At 38.1% G+C, this 18,583-nt stretch overlaps 3 protein-coding genes across 3 annotated transcripts; all 3 read left to right on the top strand.

Annotated features, from left to right (window-relative positions):
• The first annotated feature begins 43 nt into the window (after window positions 1–43).
• Window positions 44–3,182, top strand: si:dkey-33c12.3 (uncharacterized protein LOC335380 homolog). The gene is made up of 3 exons (XM_052089505.1): window positions 44–1,162; window positions 1,688–1,812; window positions 2,011–3,182. The coding sequence occupies exons 1-3, from the start codon at window positions 191–193 to the stop codon at window positions 2,069–2,071; spliced, it is 1,158 nt and encodes a 385-aa protein (XP_051945465.1). The 5' UTR covers window positions 44–190; the 3' UTR covers window positions 2,072–3,182.
• A 1,590-nt stretch (window positions 3,183–4,772) lies between these two features.
• Window positions 4,773–8,108, top strand: mrps26 (mitochondrial ribosomal protein S26). The gene is made up of 4 exons (XM_052089507.1): window positions 4,773–5,137; window positions 6,110–6,256; window positions 6,880–7,003; window positions 7,445–8,108. Exons 1-4 carry the CDS (start codon window positions 4,917–4,919, stop codon window positions 7,574–7,576), a joined length of 624 nt encoding a protein of 207 aa, XP_051945467.1. The 5' UTR covers window positions 4,773–4,916; the 3' UTR covers window positions 7,577–8,108.
• A 1,625-nt stretch (window positions 8,109–9,733) lies between these two features.
• Window positions 9,734–18,544, top strand: LOC127617540 (serine protease HTRA2, mitochondrial-like). Its single transcript, XM_052089504.1, has 8 exons — window positions 9,734–10,388; window positions 11,465–11,669; window positions 13,876–14,070; window positions 14,252–14,284; window positions 15,241–15,349; window positions 15,449–15,518; window positions 17,675–17,770; window positions 17,889–18,544. Exons 1-8 carry the CDS (start codon window positions 9,943–9,945, stop codon window positions 18,052–18,054), a joined length of 1,320 nt encoding a protein of 439 aa, XP_051945464.1. The 5' UTR covers window positions 9,734–9,942; the 3' UTR covers window positions 18,055–18,544.
• Window positions 18,545–18,583: the final 39 nt, after the last annotated feature.

The raw sequence follows: 18,583 nt of genomic DNA, 5'->3' as shown, positions 1-18,583 counted from the left end.
GCGGGGAGAGACAGTATGTGTGCCCTTTATATAGCAGACTGCTCTGCAGCATTTCTGAACTGGTGCAGTGCCGGTTCATCTCCACTAATGGTGTGCAGAACAAGGGGGACTTAAAGAGAACAACTTCTCAAACCAACAAATCAACATAATTTGAAAACCAAACAAAAAAGCAACAAAAACATCCAGCATTATGAGCTTCAACCCTTTCATTTCTTCCTCCCTGACCCGACGATGGGATGACTCCCACACCACCTACCGGCTCTCCCAAGGGCACCTCTCTTCCTCCAGGTGGCCAATGCGTTTGGAGCCGCTGCAGCGCTGGGAGCAGACAGACTTGAGTAAGGTGAGTGTAGTGAATGCAGAGCTGCTGGAGCTACGGGCCGAGGAAAGAGAACAGTTGGTGGGGCTAAACAACCGCTTTGCATCTTACATTGAGAAGGTGCGCCACCTTGAGCAGCAAAACCGTGCACTGCTTCTGCAGCTGGAGGCCCTACGTCGCAGGCAGAGTCAGCCCTCCAGGGTGCAGCAGCTCTACATACAAGAGGTACGGGGGCTCAGGGAGCAGTTGAACCAAGAGGCCCAGATTAAGGCACACATGGAGGCAAAGAGGGACCAGTTGCGGGAGACCTATGCACAGCTACACGAACGCTGGGAGGAAGAGGCACGCCTGCGGATTCGGACAGAAGAAGACTTGCAGTGGCTGAAGGAGGAGGCAAGCAGGGCCATGCTGTGCAGCAGTGATGCAGAAGCCTGTGTGGTCTCCCTGGTGCAGGAGTTGGCATTCCTGAAGCAAGTGTTTTCAGAGGAGATAGAGAGGCTGAGGGTCCAGCTACAGGTGGCTAGCCTCAGCGTGGAGCTGGACACAAGTAGACCAGACCTGTCGGGTGCTCTCAGAGAGATCCGATCGCAGTTTGAGAGCCTGGCTGGACACAACATGCAGACAGCTGAAGCCTGGTATCAGGGTAAGGTGGCAAGTGTAGTGGCGCTGACTGATAAACAGGAGAAGGCTGTGCGCTTGGTGCGTGAAGAGACAGCTGAGTACCGGCAGCTGCTCCAGTCCCGTTCCGCTGAAGTTGAGGCGCTGAGGAATGCCATTGAGTCACTGAGTGCACAACTAGTTGAACTAGAGGAGATGCAGAACACTGAAGTCAGCAATTACCAGGTATACTTATAATGATAACGATACTGCCCTACAAAGGCGAAATGCAGTAACTATGCCAACTCTTAATGTTGATTACAAACCCATCTGTCACAGGATAGATCATAATCAAAGACCCAATTTTATTTATAACTCAGTTTCGACAATGTGGGAGACTGTAAATTTGTCACAAGTTACAGCTGTCCTGTAATTTCCTACGTACATACGGTCTCAACAGTAATGGAATATTGTTTCTAATGGGTCCTCTCCTACTTTTGTCATTATTAAGTGGACGCAAAATGCATTTACAACCAACTAATGAATCTGTGAAATGTAACTGATGCTGACTCAATCAATGCTGAGTCATGACTGTTTCTTTGGAGTAATTACAGATAAAATTCTGATTCTTAAAGGATCGGCACTGCAGATAAAAATCTCCTTGATCTATGACATTTTGCTTTATGTCTCTGTCACAAATATTGGATGTTTCTGTTTTTAATAGTTTTTTCGTAGATTTATTCATTGAATGTTTCTATGAACTGGTTGTAGGGGAAGATAAGTGACCTAGAGCGGGACATTGGTGACGCGAAAGATGAAATGTCACTCTATTTGCGGGAGTACCAAGACCTACTTAATGTTAAGATGGCTTTGGATGTTGAGATTGCAGCTTACAGGTAACGGCATTATTGACAGCATTCCAATTTTTATTTATTTAGTTACTTAAAAAACATTCCTGTGCATGTTTATACTCAAAAAATTTGAAATTAAAATAACTAACTTGAGATCACAAATACATTGATGTGATTTTTTTTGTATTTTTTATTATTGTCTTTTGTTTTATATTTACAGCACATTGACTTTTGTCTCAACAGGAAACTCCTGGAGGGAGAAGAAATTCGATTGACATATTCCACCCTCCCAGTTCTCGCCTAAACAACTGAAAACACGAAACTCGAATTCATAATTTTCTTTCTTTAAATACTCATGTGCCAAATAAAACAATTTTAGATCATACAATTACCCTTAAGGTCCTGAAATACCAACCATGTTTCTTCAAACACCATGAAGCATATAGATTTGTTTTTCCAAAACCACCCTTGTAACCTAGAACCCCAGATTAGACCCTCTTTGCCACACCCAAGTCCATTTTGCATTTACCTTACTCCAAGCATCTAACCATGAAACTAAATAACAAATCAGTGATTTAAAGACAGACGAGTCCTTGTGTCACACAAGAGGTACATCAAAAGAGGTCCCCCTTCTTCTTTACACTCTAAATGAAAATATGGCCACCTTGGAGACATTGCTAAAAGCAGCACTCACTCAGCCAGAGCTCAGTGTCATGTTGGCTGAATTCTTGTAGTCGAACTTACAAAGGTAATATATTGTTCTGCAAGTAAATATTAAACTTATTGTATTTATGTTAGACTCCTAGCACCCGTTGAGCATCTGATTAGCCAGCAAGCCCCTGCTATGCAAACTTTTAACCAAATGTTTGTGGAGGTGGATTGTTGTTAAATCTAGTCTTGCTTTGGGTGATGTGCAATGGACTAAAGCTAATTCATTTCTTTACATGATATCAGACCAAGAATAAGCCAACAGGACACTGTCCACCATCCCTGGCTCTTTAGCTTACATGTGCAGTTGTAAGAGCAACAGTTCCATTATATGTTAGCTTATAGACTGTATTATTTACAGTACATTGAATGTAGTAGAATTTCAATTGCTCTGTCAGTTCTGCTTCTCGTGTTGTATGTTTTATTGAGGATATCTGATTGTATTGTTTCACAGTGTTCGACTTGACAAAAGCATGACTGAAAATCAAGAGTAGGATAAAGTCATGGTTAAAGAATATGATTATGCTCTCATCTGCTTCTGATGCATCATCTAGTTTATTGTAAGCTAATTATCAGTAATTTGGTAAATAATCAAGAAACCGAGCCTGTTTACCACGACAGTCTCTGAATAAATTGGTGCTGTATGTTTGCACCAAAATTCATCCTAAATAAAGCAAATACAACACCTTTTGTTTAGCATGTTTCTGTATGTTTGAGTATGCATCTTCTTGCTCTTAAGTATGTGAACATAAAAGCATTTTCACAGACCTCATTCAGAGTAGCGCCAGAGATTTTTTTATACCGACATCAACCTCCACAGATTAACCACTGGAGAGAGCATAACGGTCAACTTGGATCACGTGAGTCTTCCAAGCCAATTATATAATAATAAACTTTGTTTTGAGGCAAAAAAGTATTTGAAAATCGGGGAAAAAGACAAAGGTACAAGTCGAGACTCTGTGTGTACCGTCTTTCAGAAGGTCATGAACTACAATCCCATAAAACATTGTGAATGATATAATCAAATATAAAGTGATGGGACTACATAAAACTATTGATTTTAGGTTGATAGAAACAAAATATTTTAAGTTTCTTGCTAAATCTTTCCAAAATGTTCAAATATATAATTAGTATTTTTAGGGTAATTGGAGACTGACTTGGTTACGCGTCATTCACAGGGTGTCACTGGAGTGGTCGGTCGCTCCTGGGCTTGTTTCGCTGGACCATGGGTAGTGTAGTTATTCACCAGGAACTTTTAATGAAGTTGAAATAACACAGACTGATGGATTCAACAGAAGGCATACACCATTCATGAACAACCTCGGAGCTCATGGTAGGTCTGTCTTTAAAGGTTTATAAGCAATCGTTGAAAATCAATCAGTCTATGGAAAAAAATATGGAAGTTTACTTTCGGAACAAGATTGTTGCACTCTATGAACTGCGTCCAGAGCGCTACGACAGTAAATCATCATTTGCAGAAACCATACAAATGAATGGGGAGAGCCGTAAACTGACACCCCCCAGTCAAAAAATCTGTGATTTCTCTTAAAAACAGCAATTTTATAACTGTAAACTCCACACTTCACTCCAAAAGGATTGTTTGGCGTAAAACGTGTTGAAAATTGGCAGACAGGTGGTCAATTCATGAAGTAATGAGCTGTTTCCTAACAAAAGCAGTTTAGCATCTCCTCCATTGACATTATTAAAAAAGAATGGCATCTGGTCTCCCCTACAGGTATTCTACTGGGTCATGCTTTGTTTTGCTAACCTTGTAGGCTCCACCTTTGTAGAGGGTTTGTAGTAGTTTTTGATGGCAATGAAAACGAGGCTGTGAGTCTAAAAGTTTCTTCAGTGGGTTATCAGCTGACGAAACATTAAAAAGCTTCTTTCCAAAAAAAAATCTCCATAAAACACAAGTTGAGAAATGTTTATGTAGGACCTTTAAACAGTGCATTCCATTGAAGAGACTAACAGCCATGATTCCATCCTAAATTAAATACGGCGCTGTGTGTAGGTGTTGGAATGCCACGGGCAAAGACTTACCTTTTAAATGTAATATTTTACAGAGCCACAGCACTAAGAAAAATATTAGTTAACAAAAAAAAAAAAAAAAAAACAGCCACTCTAAATTATTACAGAGGCAAAAGTAAGCACTGAATAGCTCTATTTGATATGTTTTTCGAAGTACGTTCGCAGTTCCACTTCTTTACATCGCATGGCAGTAGAGAGCGTTTAGCGTTACCTTCAACCTTGCTTGTGTGGATCAGAGAAAATAAATATCTTCCGTGGTTAAAGTTCAAGAACATGGCGGCCTGAGTGCAGATGTTCAATGATAACCATGCTGTTAGTTGTCACTTGAATTGTATTTCTTCAGACCAGGCATTGACTGTGTGCTCTTTATAGTCGCCTATCATTAATCATTACTGGACATAATCTGCAACATGCTCCGAGCTCTATCAAGAAGCCATGTGGCTGTCTCTCGACTTCTCGCTCCTCGTAGTGCTGTTATGGTTGAAACAGTCCGGGGTAGAAAATCTCGCACAGACCCGAAAGCGAAGTCAAAGCTCGGACGGATCAAGACTCCCCCTTCCGTGGACCCTGTTGAAATGGTCGTATTAAAGGAACGTTTCACGGAGTACAATCTGGTCGTGAGAGCCCTACGGTAAACCTGCTTGTCATTAGATTATTTCTTGACTGATTATGATGTCAAATCAACATTAAACGGCATATATTAAAACAAATAAGTAGTAAGTATAAACGTATAAAAAAATAAATAATCACCTTTACTACTACTACGAGCGTGTTTCCGAATATCAAGGTCACTCAACCCCTCTTCTTTTAAAGGGATAGTTCACCCAAAAATTTAAATTCTATTATAATTTACTCTCACGCCTTTCAGATGTGCATGACCTTCTTTCTTCTGCATAACACAAATATTTTTAGAAGTATATCTCAATTTTGAAGGTCCAAGTGAATTTTTGTAGGTGCAAGTTAATGGTGATTTAAAAAAAATGGAAGTTCCAAATATCACAAAGGCAGCGTTAAAGTAATTCATACGACTCCAGTGGTTAAATCAATGTTTTCTGCAGCGATTGAGAACAGACCAACATTTAACTCCTTTTTCACTATAAATCAGCAGTTTGCTTGGTGATCATGATTTCAAGCATGATTACACTTCCTAGCACCATCTAGCACTCTGCACATGCGTCAAACACTAGGAAGTGTAATCAAACTCGAAATTGTGATAGCAAGATGTACATTTAAAAAAAAGAGTAATATTTTGGTCTCTCACTCAAAAGTGATTGGATCGATTCAGAAGACGTGGATTAAACCACTGGAGTCGTATGGATAAGTGTTATGCTGCCTTTATGTGCTATTTGAAGTTCCAAAGTTTTGGTCACCAAAGTTTTGCGTTGTACGGACCATCAGAGCTGAAATATTCTTCTAAAAATCTTCATTTGTGTTCTGCAGAAGAAAGTCATACGCATCTGGGATGGGATGAGAGTGAGTAAATGATGAATTTAAATTTTTCAGTAAACAATCCCTTTAACATGACAGTGACACACTGGGTTTCCTTCTACATTTTCAGTTTGTTCAAAACCAGTGTATTCAGATTTACATTTGTGTTTTATAGATTGGAGTTCAAAGAGGAAATGTTGAGGAAGAGATTTGAAGAGGAGGTGGGTTCCCTGGCAGAGGAGAGAACCAAACAGGAGGCTGAAGAACATCGGTCACTAATGGCCTGGAATGACGCAGAAAACCTTAGATTGCGGAAAATACGGTGAGTCATTTTAGATGTAGATATGAAGAGAAATTAAAATTTTCTGCAGTAAGTAATTGACCCTTTGCTAAGCTCCGCCTGTCTCCGCCTCTGACAAGCTCTGCAGAACTCCCCATTGGAATTAATGGAATTCTCATAAACGGAATGGATCATAATTTTATGTAAGATGATATGAGGAGTGACATTTTAATGCATATTTATCTGAAGTCTTTTGAAAAATAAATCGTTAAATTACACTGTTAGATTTTTTGGATTAAAAACTGTGGAAACTGTGAATCTGGAAACTGCGAGGCAAATGATTATTACAGTCACTTGAAAAGAGAAAAACTTAATTTAATAGCGATTTACACGTCTAATAAAATTAGCGTAGGTGAACAGCTGTTTATAATGTCTCAACACTCATTTTGATGCTGTGAACTGTTTATTTTCTATTGCATTTACTATGACTTGAATCAATACATAACTGAATTAACGTTCAGTTAATTAGCTTTAATTTACTTTTAGGCGGCAGGGCAACATTTGCTAAAACAGGATTGGTCACAAGCACATAAGGCGGGGCTTAACAAAGGGTCACTTGGATTTTGTTGCTGTTTGAAATGAATGTTTATCATTTGGTCTTCCAGAGAGCAGCGCGTGCAGAAGGAGGCTGAGATTATGGAACTGAAGAAGAGAGAAGCAGCAATCTTACGTCAACAAGAGCTGGAGAATTATATTAAAGAGAAAGAGAAAGAAATTCTACAACTACAGGTTATTCTTATTTTCTGCAGTTAAAAAAACAATATGGCAGACTTCTTTTTGCCAAAGAGATGTTTTTGGTAAGGTTAAACAGATATTTGCAAAAATAATTTTACAAGATAAATATTAGTTTTGGAATCTGTAAAAAAAAAAAAATAAAAAAAATAAATAAAAAGGTTTTTGTAAATTATCCATTTAAATATGAACAATTATAACATGCAGCAGCAGAACTCACACTCTACTTGATCCATCAAAGCCGCATACACAATTGATACATTTGAACAAAGTTAACTTTATAAAGGCTGTTTGCATATTTGTGTTTTTGTATATTCTATATTTTTAAGTCATTATTTCCATGAAGAAATTGTTTTTTAAGATGAATCATAAATGTATCTCAGTTATGGGGTTTTTGGGCAGTATGATTTGGTTTCTCACTCTTCATCTGTGTTGCAGGAAGAGGCAAAGAACTTCATCACATTGGAAAATCTTGATCAGAGGATTGAGGAGGCCCTTGACAACCCGAAAAACTACAATTTTGCCATAGATAAAGAAGGCCGTGTGGTCAAACGGACTGTGATTCAGTGATAGATGTAGCATTTAAAGAACCAAAATTCCTATGTACATAAAATATATGTTGTGGTTTAAATATACAGTGTGATTTTATGTGTGCTTGTTTTTTGAAGATGTCTCACAAATATACTAAAGCTTATTAGACTTGACTTGGATGGTCCTTAACTTTATTTAACTCACCACTTTGTGTGTTGTCGTTTGGTTTTTCTTCTTGCAATATCAGTGCAGATGCCTCTTATTATAGTTAGACGCTTTATCGACAATATTTGTTTGTGCAGTTGTATCCAGTTGTTTAACTCGTGTTATGTCTACGTAAACCGGGTAACATTCGAATTATATTTGTGTATGAATATATATGCTCTGCTTCTAGAAAGTAAACTCCTACAGGAGGAATAGATGATTATGAGAATTAAAAAAAATTTAAACGTTTATTAACTGAAAAATTAATGGAAGTGCTCTAACAAAAATACAAGCTTGACGTTTGTACTTGCCCCATGGAATTCCATTTAAGTAAATGGTTGTTTTCACAAACGGAATAAAGTCAAAATGTTCATCATTGACCATGTAGTCAACTATGGCTTAAATCAGTGGTTCTCAACTTTTTGAATCCAAGAACTCATGCTGTCAAAATCTGAAGGCCACAAAATAAGCTAAGATGTTTCCCCTGGTACTTCTGCTGTAATGATCTGAAAGCTGCTAGTTTTTAAACTGTATTAACAGAAACTAGGAATGTCAGTACATTAAAATTAATCACAACTTTGTGAATACAGAAGTTTCAAGAACGAAAAAAGAAATCAGTTGTTGAAATTAAAATGCTAGGTGCACATCTTTGTTTTTAATGTTTTTTAAGCATTTATTTTAATTTATTAAAGCAAGTTAGATTATTACAGCTTTATGTTAAATAGTTTTTCAATCATCTTGAGCCTCCCTGGTTGGGAACCACAGGCTTAAATAATTAACCAAGTGTAAATACACAGTGCATCCGGAAAGTATATGAAATATTCACAGCGCTTCACTTTTTCCACATTTTGTTATGTTACAGCCTTATTCCAAAATTGATTAAATTCATTATTTTCCTCAAAATTCTACAAACATAATGACAACTTTAAAGAAGTTTGTTTGAAATCTTTGCAAATGTATTAAAAATAAAAAAAGAAAAATAACAAGTATGCACAGCCTTTGCCATAACACTCAAAATTGAGCTCAGGTTCATCCTGTTTCCACTGATCATCCTTGAGATGTTTCTACAACTTGATTGGAGTCCACCTGTGGTAAATTCAGTTGACTGGACATGATTTGGAAAGACACACCTGTTTAAGGTCCCACAGTTAATAGTGCATGTCAGAGCACAAACCAAGCCATGAAGTCCAAGGCATTGTCTGTAGACCTCTTAGACAACATAACAAAATTGGAAAAAGTGAAGCGCTGTGAATACTTTCTCGATGCACTGTATATCATAATAAAGTTATCAGATTCACTTGTACAGAATACAACTTTGAGAAGATCAGTCAGTAGTAGTAGCACACATACCTACACTAAAACAGACATTTTTGTGTTTGTGGTGCCAATTAGATTATCATTTATCATTCGCGATTTGAGAAACAACGATGCAATGCACTCTTAGTAATAATATTTAATAGGGAAACAGGATATCATATAAGGAAATTAATGTTAATATTTTGTAATGATTTGCCATTTATTACACTACTGTATACGGCTGCCCTTTCTCTGAAGTAGTGATGGATCGTTTATGAACGATTCGAATATTTTATGTGATTAGTCTCACAGAGTGATTCGTTCATTTTGAACATCTTTTTTGTGACTCCGAAGAACGAGTAGCCAGTTTGTTTCCTGTACAATGGAGGGCATGCGCCACCACAAAATGAACAAATCACTTGGAGTGGTACACGCTATGCAGAAAGAATGAACGACTCGGACAAGAAGATTCCAGAGGTGAACTATTCTTTCTGTTTAGGGGCGGGATTTAGCTATTGAAAATGTAACATTTTAATTTAATTCTGATCAAATTAACGAAATGACTTGAATAAAGATTCGTTCATTTTGCTGACCGAGACTCAAAAATCCAAGTCAGTAAAATTATCCGATCTCCCCATTACGACTTTGAAGACATGCCCATTGGACATGTCCAGACATGCGCAGATGTTTTGTGAATCCACCACATCCGGTACAGATATCTCGCCACTGTTAGAGCCGAAGGATGGTCAGGAGTATCACTTCTCATGTAAATGTCATTTTTAGCCACATATATCTGCTTCTGCTTGAGGAAGATTTATCATAGAACGGTTTATTCACTCGGAACCGGTTCGGCACCGTAAAGTCAAAGTACTACGTGTTTTCAACAACAGATCTGATGCAACAACATGGCAACGTCACATGTGAATCGTTGTATTGTTAGGACAATCACGAGATGTCTCCGGGACAATACTCGACAACCAAATTTGATGACCGTAAGGCCTGTAGGACACTTTTCTAACTCCACCGCAGGAAAGCATGAACCAGTAGAAGGACATGAGAGCAGCCCGGCTGTTGTAGCGTCACAGCGGAGTTCAGGAGGTCGCCTGATGGCTGTGGCTATTGGACTGGGACTCGGTGGAGCAACAGCCTTGTACGCATTAAGAGAAGGGGACAATACAGATGCCCTACAGAGGACAGTCGCTGTCAGAAATGTGCTTATTGACAGCTTGCTGCCTACTGTCAAGTGTGCCTCCCCATTTAAACCTGACAGCCCGCGGTACAAATACAACTTCATCGCAGATGTGGTTGAGAAATCAACGCCTGCTGTCGTGTACATCGAGATTGTTGGGCGGTGAGTCTGTCAACAATACCGTGTAGGAAGTAGGAACAAATATTTTAATGGCTCTTGAATCAAAAAATATAGATGAATCATGTCCCTGTTGTCCATCAATTTACCTTCTGAAGTTAAGTAATGTTATGTTGGCTTGAAAAAAACAAAACTGCACTAGAAAGTAATAGTTCACTACAAAATAAAATAAAGAAAATCATAAAAAACAAATTAATGGTTTGAACTTTGAAGCTCTAAAAAGCATATAAAGGCAGCATAAAAGTAATCCATAAGACTGCAGTGGTTAAATCTTTATAGTCTGAAGTGATATGATGGGTGCGGGTGAGAAACACATTGGTGATCATTAATTAAGTCCTGTTTTACTATAAATGTACACCTTTGACCAGCCGGTGGCGATATGCACAAAGAATGTGAAGCAAAGAATCATGTGAAAGTGGAGATTTATAGCAAAAATAACTTCAATATTGATATTTTTTCACCCACACCTATTATATCACTTATGACAACATAGATTAATCCTCACTGGAGTCATATGGATTACTTTTATGCTGCCTTTATGTGCTTTTTGGTGTTTCAAAGTTCTGCTCACCATTCACTTGCATTGTTTGGACCAACAGAGCTGAAATATTCTTAATTTGTGTTCTGCAGAAGAAAGAAAGTCACACATCTGAGATGTTATGAGGGTGAGTAAATGATGAAAGAATTTCCATTTTTGGGTGAACTATTCCTTTTAAACTGATTAGGATTTTCCCAAAATCCCTAAACAAAGACACAAATTATTAAATTCAACTCCTGTTTCTTGACTATGTAGTCTGTCTGCTTATATTCTGTCTAACTAGCTGCTGTTTGTTTAACGGTAAGGACAGTTAAACCGTCAAACCTCAAGCTTTTAAAACTGTCAGTGTTTGAAAACGTTTATGGCATGGCTTTGTCAAACCATCAAAGTTTATCTTGACAAACTTTACATTTCTGTCATAGTGTCTTAGCTGACAAGAAGTTATCAAGTTTCATTGTCTTGTATGCTAGCCAGTAGATCATATATTGTAACCTTTTTCTTTTTTTTTCTTTCTTTTTTGCAGACACCCTTTTTCCGGCCGTGAAGTGCCCATCTCGAATGGCTCTGGTTTCATCATAAGTAGTGATGGCCTGATAGTGACCAATGCTCATGTGGTTGCCAATAAGCGTGGTGTCCGTGTCAAACTGACCAGTGGAGAATCTTACAATGCCACAGTTCAAGATGTAGACCAGGCTGCGGACATTGCCACTATCAAAATCAATTCTAAGGTAGCAATTGTGCTTTTGATACATTGTGCATTTCTCGTTATAAAACGGGACATAAATTGAGATCTCCATGGAACCCCCCCCTCCCCACCCAATTTTGTCACTATATATCGCAAAATTGACCCTGACAGGGTTGTCAGGAGTAGAGTTCAAATCATAGTGGATTTTGTCGATACCAATAACCGATATATCGGCTGGTAGTACGGCAAATCGATTTATAGAATGTAAAGAAATAAAAAATAAATGTCCCTTACAATGATGGATGCAAACAGAGAAGCCACAAGAGTCCAAAAAGAAAATCCCAGATGCAGTTTATTGTGCATCAAAAATCTAAATAATAACTAGAAGAAAAAAAAAGATTTGGTTTGAGAAATGTTCAAAGTTATTTTCTTAAATAATCAAACTATTTAACTACATAATTAAATACATAGATTTTTTATTATTTTTGTGCTGGAGGCTAAGATCTACTGTTTACACAATCACTGCTTTGTTCATCAAATGTGTGTTTGCAATGTTTCATTTATCATCTGTGGGTCGGCCATCGGGGTGCAAGCTTCTAAGGTCTATTTGTATGTATAAAGAGGTTAACGTGTTGGCAGGCCTATTTCATGTGCACAATAGGGCGGTGGAAGCACTAACATAGAGAAAATGTACAAACATAAACTAATCTGTGCTTGCGCCCAAATTGAACATTAATGCTAACAATGTGCGCGTGACAGCCCCCTTCGGTGTCAGAGAGGAAGATAAGAGTTTGTAAAGAGAAGGAATGTGGGAAGACACACCAATATAGACAATATCCCCTTAGATACAGTAAAACCTCGACATTTCTTCTACTATATCATGCGCCACTTTGTACCAACTCGTGCACAAAGGCTTAGGTATTTTTTATTGATTTAGGCATAATTCATTTTTAATTCATTAATTTATGTAATATTTGTATTGTAATATTTGTATTTTATTTTCTTGTTTCTGCTCATTTCTTTTCAAATTGAAAAACAAACTATCAAAACTTACACAGCTGTTCTCTCTACCTGTAGCTTTACTAGGTCTCTGTAGGTTTTCAGCAGTAAACACCCGATTGCTTTGCACCAGCTACAGGTGAGAACGGTCAGGATGAGATTGGCTTAAAAATATGGATTGAAATGTATCACACAATTCAGTACATCAAATACAATAGGAATAAAATATAATTTTTATCAGATGTATTTTATGCAACAAACACTCATATTAGTTTATGTTTAGGACTATTAGTGGTTAAAATGAGTAAACTAAGTAAGTGTTGTGGGTCAGTGGTTAAACAAAATTATTTAAGTTTTAGTGTTAAAGTCTTTGAAGTCATCCCGAATTAACTGAGGAGATACATGTAGATGCAATGTCCTTTGATTTTGGCCGATGATGGCTTTTGTTAGTGGTTAATTCATTTTCTATGCTGATTTGTTGATTTTATTTGACAAATAAGAAAAATTACTGTTATCATCTCACCCATTAATTTCCAATAGGGTGTCAAATTTGACCACGAACACCGTTAGTGTTCCTATTATATTTTTTTCACACCACTACACCAACAGAATCCAGCCCAGTTTTTTTTGTGTGTGTGTGTAGATAGTAAATGTAGGAAAAGTCACCAAACCTCATTCCACTGAGATGAAGAAAATCATGTTTTCCCCAACAGAAGATTAGGATAAAAGGATCTATATAAACACTAAATGGTGCCATAAACATGAAACTTTCTTACCATATTTTTATTTTAATTTTCTTTGCTTTTCATCTTGAACAGAGAGTTAGACAGGAGCCGTGAAACGTTGTGTCTCATATTTGATGCATACGACGTCATAGGGTTAAATGGAAATTAAATATTGATTTGAGTTGAAATTATGTCATTATGTGAGAAGAAATAGACAGCAGAATCTCAAGAAACAGCTGAAGGTTTGCAATGAACCTGTTGTTGTTTATTTTGCAATAATGACATATGACTGCTCACTATCTCCCTTGTTACATCACTACTAGTTCTAAAAAAATAAAATAAATGGACATGAAATTTATTTGAGTTTTAATAATTTTATTAGTTTACTTTGAATGCAGAGTGATACCAGAAGATGACTCACAATACCCGGATGACTGGTGAAATATCACTTGAAATATCAGACTGCTTATTGCCGCAGTATATTGTCCGGTATATAAAATAGCCTGTCTTTTTATCTCCTCTTAGCATCCCCTCCCAACATTGCGTCTTGGTCAGTCATCTGATGTGCGTCAGGGGGAGTTTGTGGTTGCCATGGGGAGCCCTTTTTCTCTTAAAAACACAATCACATCTGGAATAGTCAGCTCCGCCCAGAGAGGAAGTAGAGAACTGGGCCTATCCAACACCAACATTGACTACATCCAGACTGATGCTACCATAGATGTAAGAGAACAAAAATTAATATTGCATATAGAGTATTCAAGTGCAAATGCCTGGAAATGCTATTTTATGTCATTACAATTATAGATATATGACAGTTAGTTGCTTCAGTAGAAATATTGAGAAATATATTGAGTATTGTATTATAGTATTGCATCACTCAGTGTACATTTCCGTTTTACAGTTTGGAAATTCAGGAGGTCCCCTTATTAACCTGGTGAGTCACTGGCATTTACACAATATACTGCTTGTGCCTTTTGGTGTTAGAATTGAGGAAGTTGTGATAATTAGACAAATAATTGATTTACAGATGAATAAACATGTAATTCAGCAGCCATATCACCCTGTAGCTCAAGACCGGTTGCCAACTGAAGCTAAACAGGGTTGAGCCTGGTCAGTACCTGGATGGGAGACCTCGTGGGGAAAATTAAGGTTGCTGCTGGAAGAGGTATTAGGGAGGCCAGCAGGGGGTGCTCACCCTGCAGTCTGTGAGGGACCGAATGCCCCAGTATAGTGACGGGGACACTATACTTTTAAAAAGGTCCATACTTCGGATGAAATGTTAAAATGAAGTCCTGAATCTCTGTGGCCAATCCCAGGGCACTTCTCATAAAGAGAAGGGGTGTAACCCTGGTGTACTGGCCAAATTCCTCCCATTGGCCCTTATCTATCATGGCCCCCTAATAATCCCCATCCATTAATTGGCTCTATAAATCTACTCTCAATAATTCTCATCCTTTAATTGGCTCTATAACTCTACTCTCTCCTCAACCAATAGCTGGTGAGTGTACTGGTGCACTATGGCTGCCATCACATCGTCCAGGTGGATGCTGCACACTGGTGGTGGTTGAATAGAGTCCCCTGTTCACTGTGTAAAGGGCTTTGATTGTAGTGTCAGAAAAGCGCTATATAAATGTAACATTCATACCTCATTCATGAAACATGGGCAGAATAAATTACTGTGTAAATCATGCATAAAAAACATTCTTCCATTAATTGATGCATTGAATTAAAAGTGATCATTTGGTTTTATGAACAATTTGCAAAGAAAGGGATTCTTCTTGTTTTATGAATAAGGCCTATTGTGCACTGACTGGTCATGCATGTAACTGCTAAACTATTACTGATGCAATGTTATTTTTGACTGATGCGTCTCTCATCTTTGTAATTTAGGATGGTGAGGTTATTGGCATTAATACCATGAAAGTGACTGCAGGGATTTCCTTCGCAATTCCCTCAGACAGAGTCCGCCTCTTTCTTGAGCATGCTGCAGACAAACAGAGTAAGAACGACCTTTGACTTCACAGGATCTTACTCTTATCAGTGATGTTATCTGTCTTATTGTCATTGACTTTCCTTCACCTGTTTCTCTTGCTTTTAGAGTCCTGGTTCGGAGAATCGGGATCAAAACAGCGCTACATTGGAGTGATGATGCTGACTCTTACTCCCAGGTGACAAACTGTTTATTGATACAGACCCTTAGTGGGTTTTTCCAGGATCAAATATAGTCCGCGGTGGTAACTTGTGCATAAAAATCCCAGGAGATCAGCAGTTACAGAAATACTCAAACCAGCCCGTCTGGCACCAACAATCATCCATGCGATTATCTAATCAGCCAATTGTGTGGCAGCAGTGCATTGCAAAAATTCAAGCAGATACAGGTCAGGAGCTTCAGTTAATGTTCATTCAACCATCAGAATGGTGAAAAAATTTGATCTCAGTGATTTGGACCATGGCATGATTGTTGGTGGATGTTGGAACCAGATGGGCTGGTTTGAGTATTTCTGTAACTGCTGATCTCCTGGGATTTTCATGCATAAAATTCTCTAGCTTTTACTCCAAATGGTGCCAGAATCAAAGAAACAAAGAAAGAAACAGTGAGGGGCAGTTCTGCGGATGGAAATGCCTTGTTGATGAGAGAGGTCAACAGAGAATGGCCAGACTGGTTCGAACGTACAAAGTCTATGGTAACTCAGATAACTGCTCTGTACAATTGTGGTGAGAAGAATAGCATCTTAGAATGATATTCTGAGTTGCGGGTTGGCGCTGTTTTGGCAGCACGCGGGGGGGCCTACACAATATTAGGCAGGTGGTTTTAATGTTGTGGCTGATCGGTGTGTGTGTATGTATGTGTGTATATATATATTATACACTGTGTACAAGACTGTGCAAAAGTCTTGGGCACATAAGATGTTTCACAAAAACATTTATCTTAAGATGGTTATCTTCAGCTTTAGTGTGTCAATAGGGAACATGCATTTTAAATTCCCGAACATTCCTTTTGCGAATGGAATAGAAGAACAGGGAGCCCTGCAACAGATAGCATGGCCCCCACAGAGCCCCCCACTGAACATAGAGTCAGTCAGTTTGCAAGTGCACATGGGGACAAAGATCTTACTTTTTGGAGAAATGTCCTCTGGTCTAATGAAACAAAAATGTAACTGTTTGGCCGTAATGACCATCGTTATGTTTGGTGGAAAAGGGTGAGGCTTGCAAGCTGAAGAACACCATCCTAACCATGAAGCATGGGAGTGGCAGTATCATGTTGTGGGGTGCTTTGCTGCAGGAGGTACTGGTGCACTTCACAAAATAGATGGCATCATGAGGAAGGAAAATTATGTGGATATATTGAAGCAACATCTCAAGACATCAGCCAGGAAGTTAAAGCTCAGTTGCAAATGGGTCTTCCAAATTGACAATGACCCCAAGCATACTATCAAAGTTGTGGCAAAATGGCTTAAGGAAAACAAAGACAAGGTTTTGGAGTGGCCATCACAAAGTCCTGACCTCAATCCGATAGAACATTTGTGGGCAGAACTGAAAAACTGCATGCGAGCAAGGAGGCCTACAAACATGACTCAGTTACACCAGTTCTGTCTGGAGAAATGGGCCAAAATTCCAGCAACTTATGGTGAGATGCTTGTGGAAGGCTACTTAAAATGTTTGACCCTATGTTTGAAGTTAAACAATTTAAAGGCAATGCTACCAAATACTAATAAAGTGAATGTAAACTTCTGACCCACTGGGCATGTGATGAAAGAAATAAAAGCTGAAATAAATAATTCTCTCTACTATATTCTGACATTTCACATTCTTAAAATAAAGTAGTGATCCTAACTGACCTGAGAGATTAAATGTATTTGGCTAATGTGTATGTAAACTTATGGCTTCAACTATATATATTCAGTATATATACTTTTTTAGGGAAAATAGATGTTAGAAACCTATTATTGGTTTTTAATCACTATAACTATTGTATTTTAAGTCGTTTTTTTTACATTAAAATAGCCACAGAAGCTGCCATGGAATTAAATTACAAACAAACCTTTCATGAGGCTCTTAATAGTTTAAGCCATCTTTTGTTTACTGTATTAAGGCGTACAGGGTCAGGTCTTTGGAAGCAGATATATTTGATGCAACAAAAAAAACAAAACAAACACACACACACACACACACATTAGATATAATTAAAATGACCTCCTAATTTTTACCTGGATGGAGGCTGAAAAAATGAGAGAGAGAGAGAGAGACCGACTCTTTCATTGTGCCATAAATGTGTCTGTCCTTTTTTTTTTTTACTTCAAATGGTGTGTCTTTCCTTTTTCAGTATAATCGAAGAGTTGAAGATGCGTGATCCATCTTTTCCAGATGTTACACATGGAATTCTGATCCACCGTGTTATCATAGGGTCCCCAGCCAATAGGTAAGCAGCACTAATCTGACCCTTTCTGTGCTCTGCTTAGTGCCATGGTCTTGTTTCTGACAAATGTTTTAAAGAGGCCTCCTATTGTTGATGCCATTTCCTGTTTTATATTTTACAGAGCTGGAATGAAACCAGGGGATGTTATTGTTGAGATAAACGGGGCAAAGGTGAACACGTCAGAGGAGATCTATAATGCTGTGAGGACAAGCGACAGCTTAAACGTGGTGATCCGTAGGGGTCATGATCTCCTTATGCTGCACATGACCCCAGAGTTCACAGAATGATATCAGCATGATGAAAATATATTCATTAAAATAAGAGATAGAGAAATGGCTCAGCTGTGTTTCAATAGATAAGAGAGCGATGATGTTTACCAGATGTGAGACATGATCATTGTTGGGAGGTGTTGTAAGAAAGCACCAATATAATGGACCACACTTGGGTTTAGTTTGTTTTGCATAGATGGACATTTGTGCAATGTGATTTAAATGTTATTTTAGTGTACAGTTTGTGAAGGCTTTAGAAGTGTGTAAATGAGTTTGGGAAATCTGAGCCTGTCTGTCTTCATCTTTACACTAGATAAATATCAGAGTATCCTCAAAACTGCCCTGTACCAGTATTGTTATTGAAGGAAAAAAGAATGACTACCATTTAAATATGAGTCTGTGTTCAGGAAACAGATTAGCATGACACCATTGAACATTTGACCTCCATAATTAAAGTGGATACTCTTATTGCGACATCTCAGAAGTTTTGTATTGAATCTCATGTATGTTTTTTACAATGTTATGAGTTTGTATTTTAATAATTTTT

The sequence above is a fragment of the Xyrauchen texanus genome, chromosome 24, assembly GCF_025860055.1.
Source record: "Xyrauchen texanus isolate HMW12.3.18 chromosome 24, RBS_HiC_50CHRs, whole genome shotgun sequence".
Taxonomy (NCBI): domain Eukaryota; kingdom Metazoa; phylum Chordata; class Actinopteri; order Cypriniformes; family Catostomidae; genus Xyrauchen; species Xyrauchen texanus.
The sequence above is the reverse complement of the archived record's forward strand: the minus strand, read 5'-3'. Positions and strand labels throughout refer to the sequence as shown.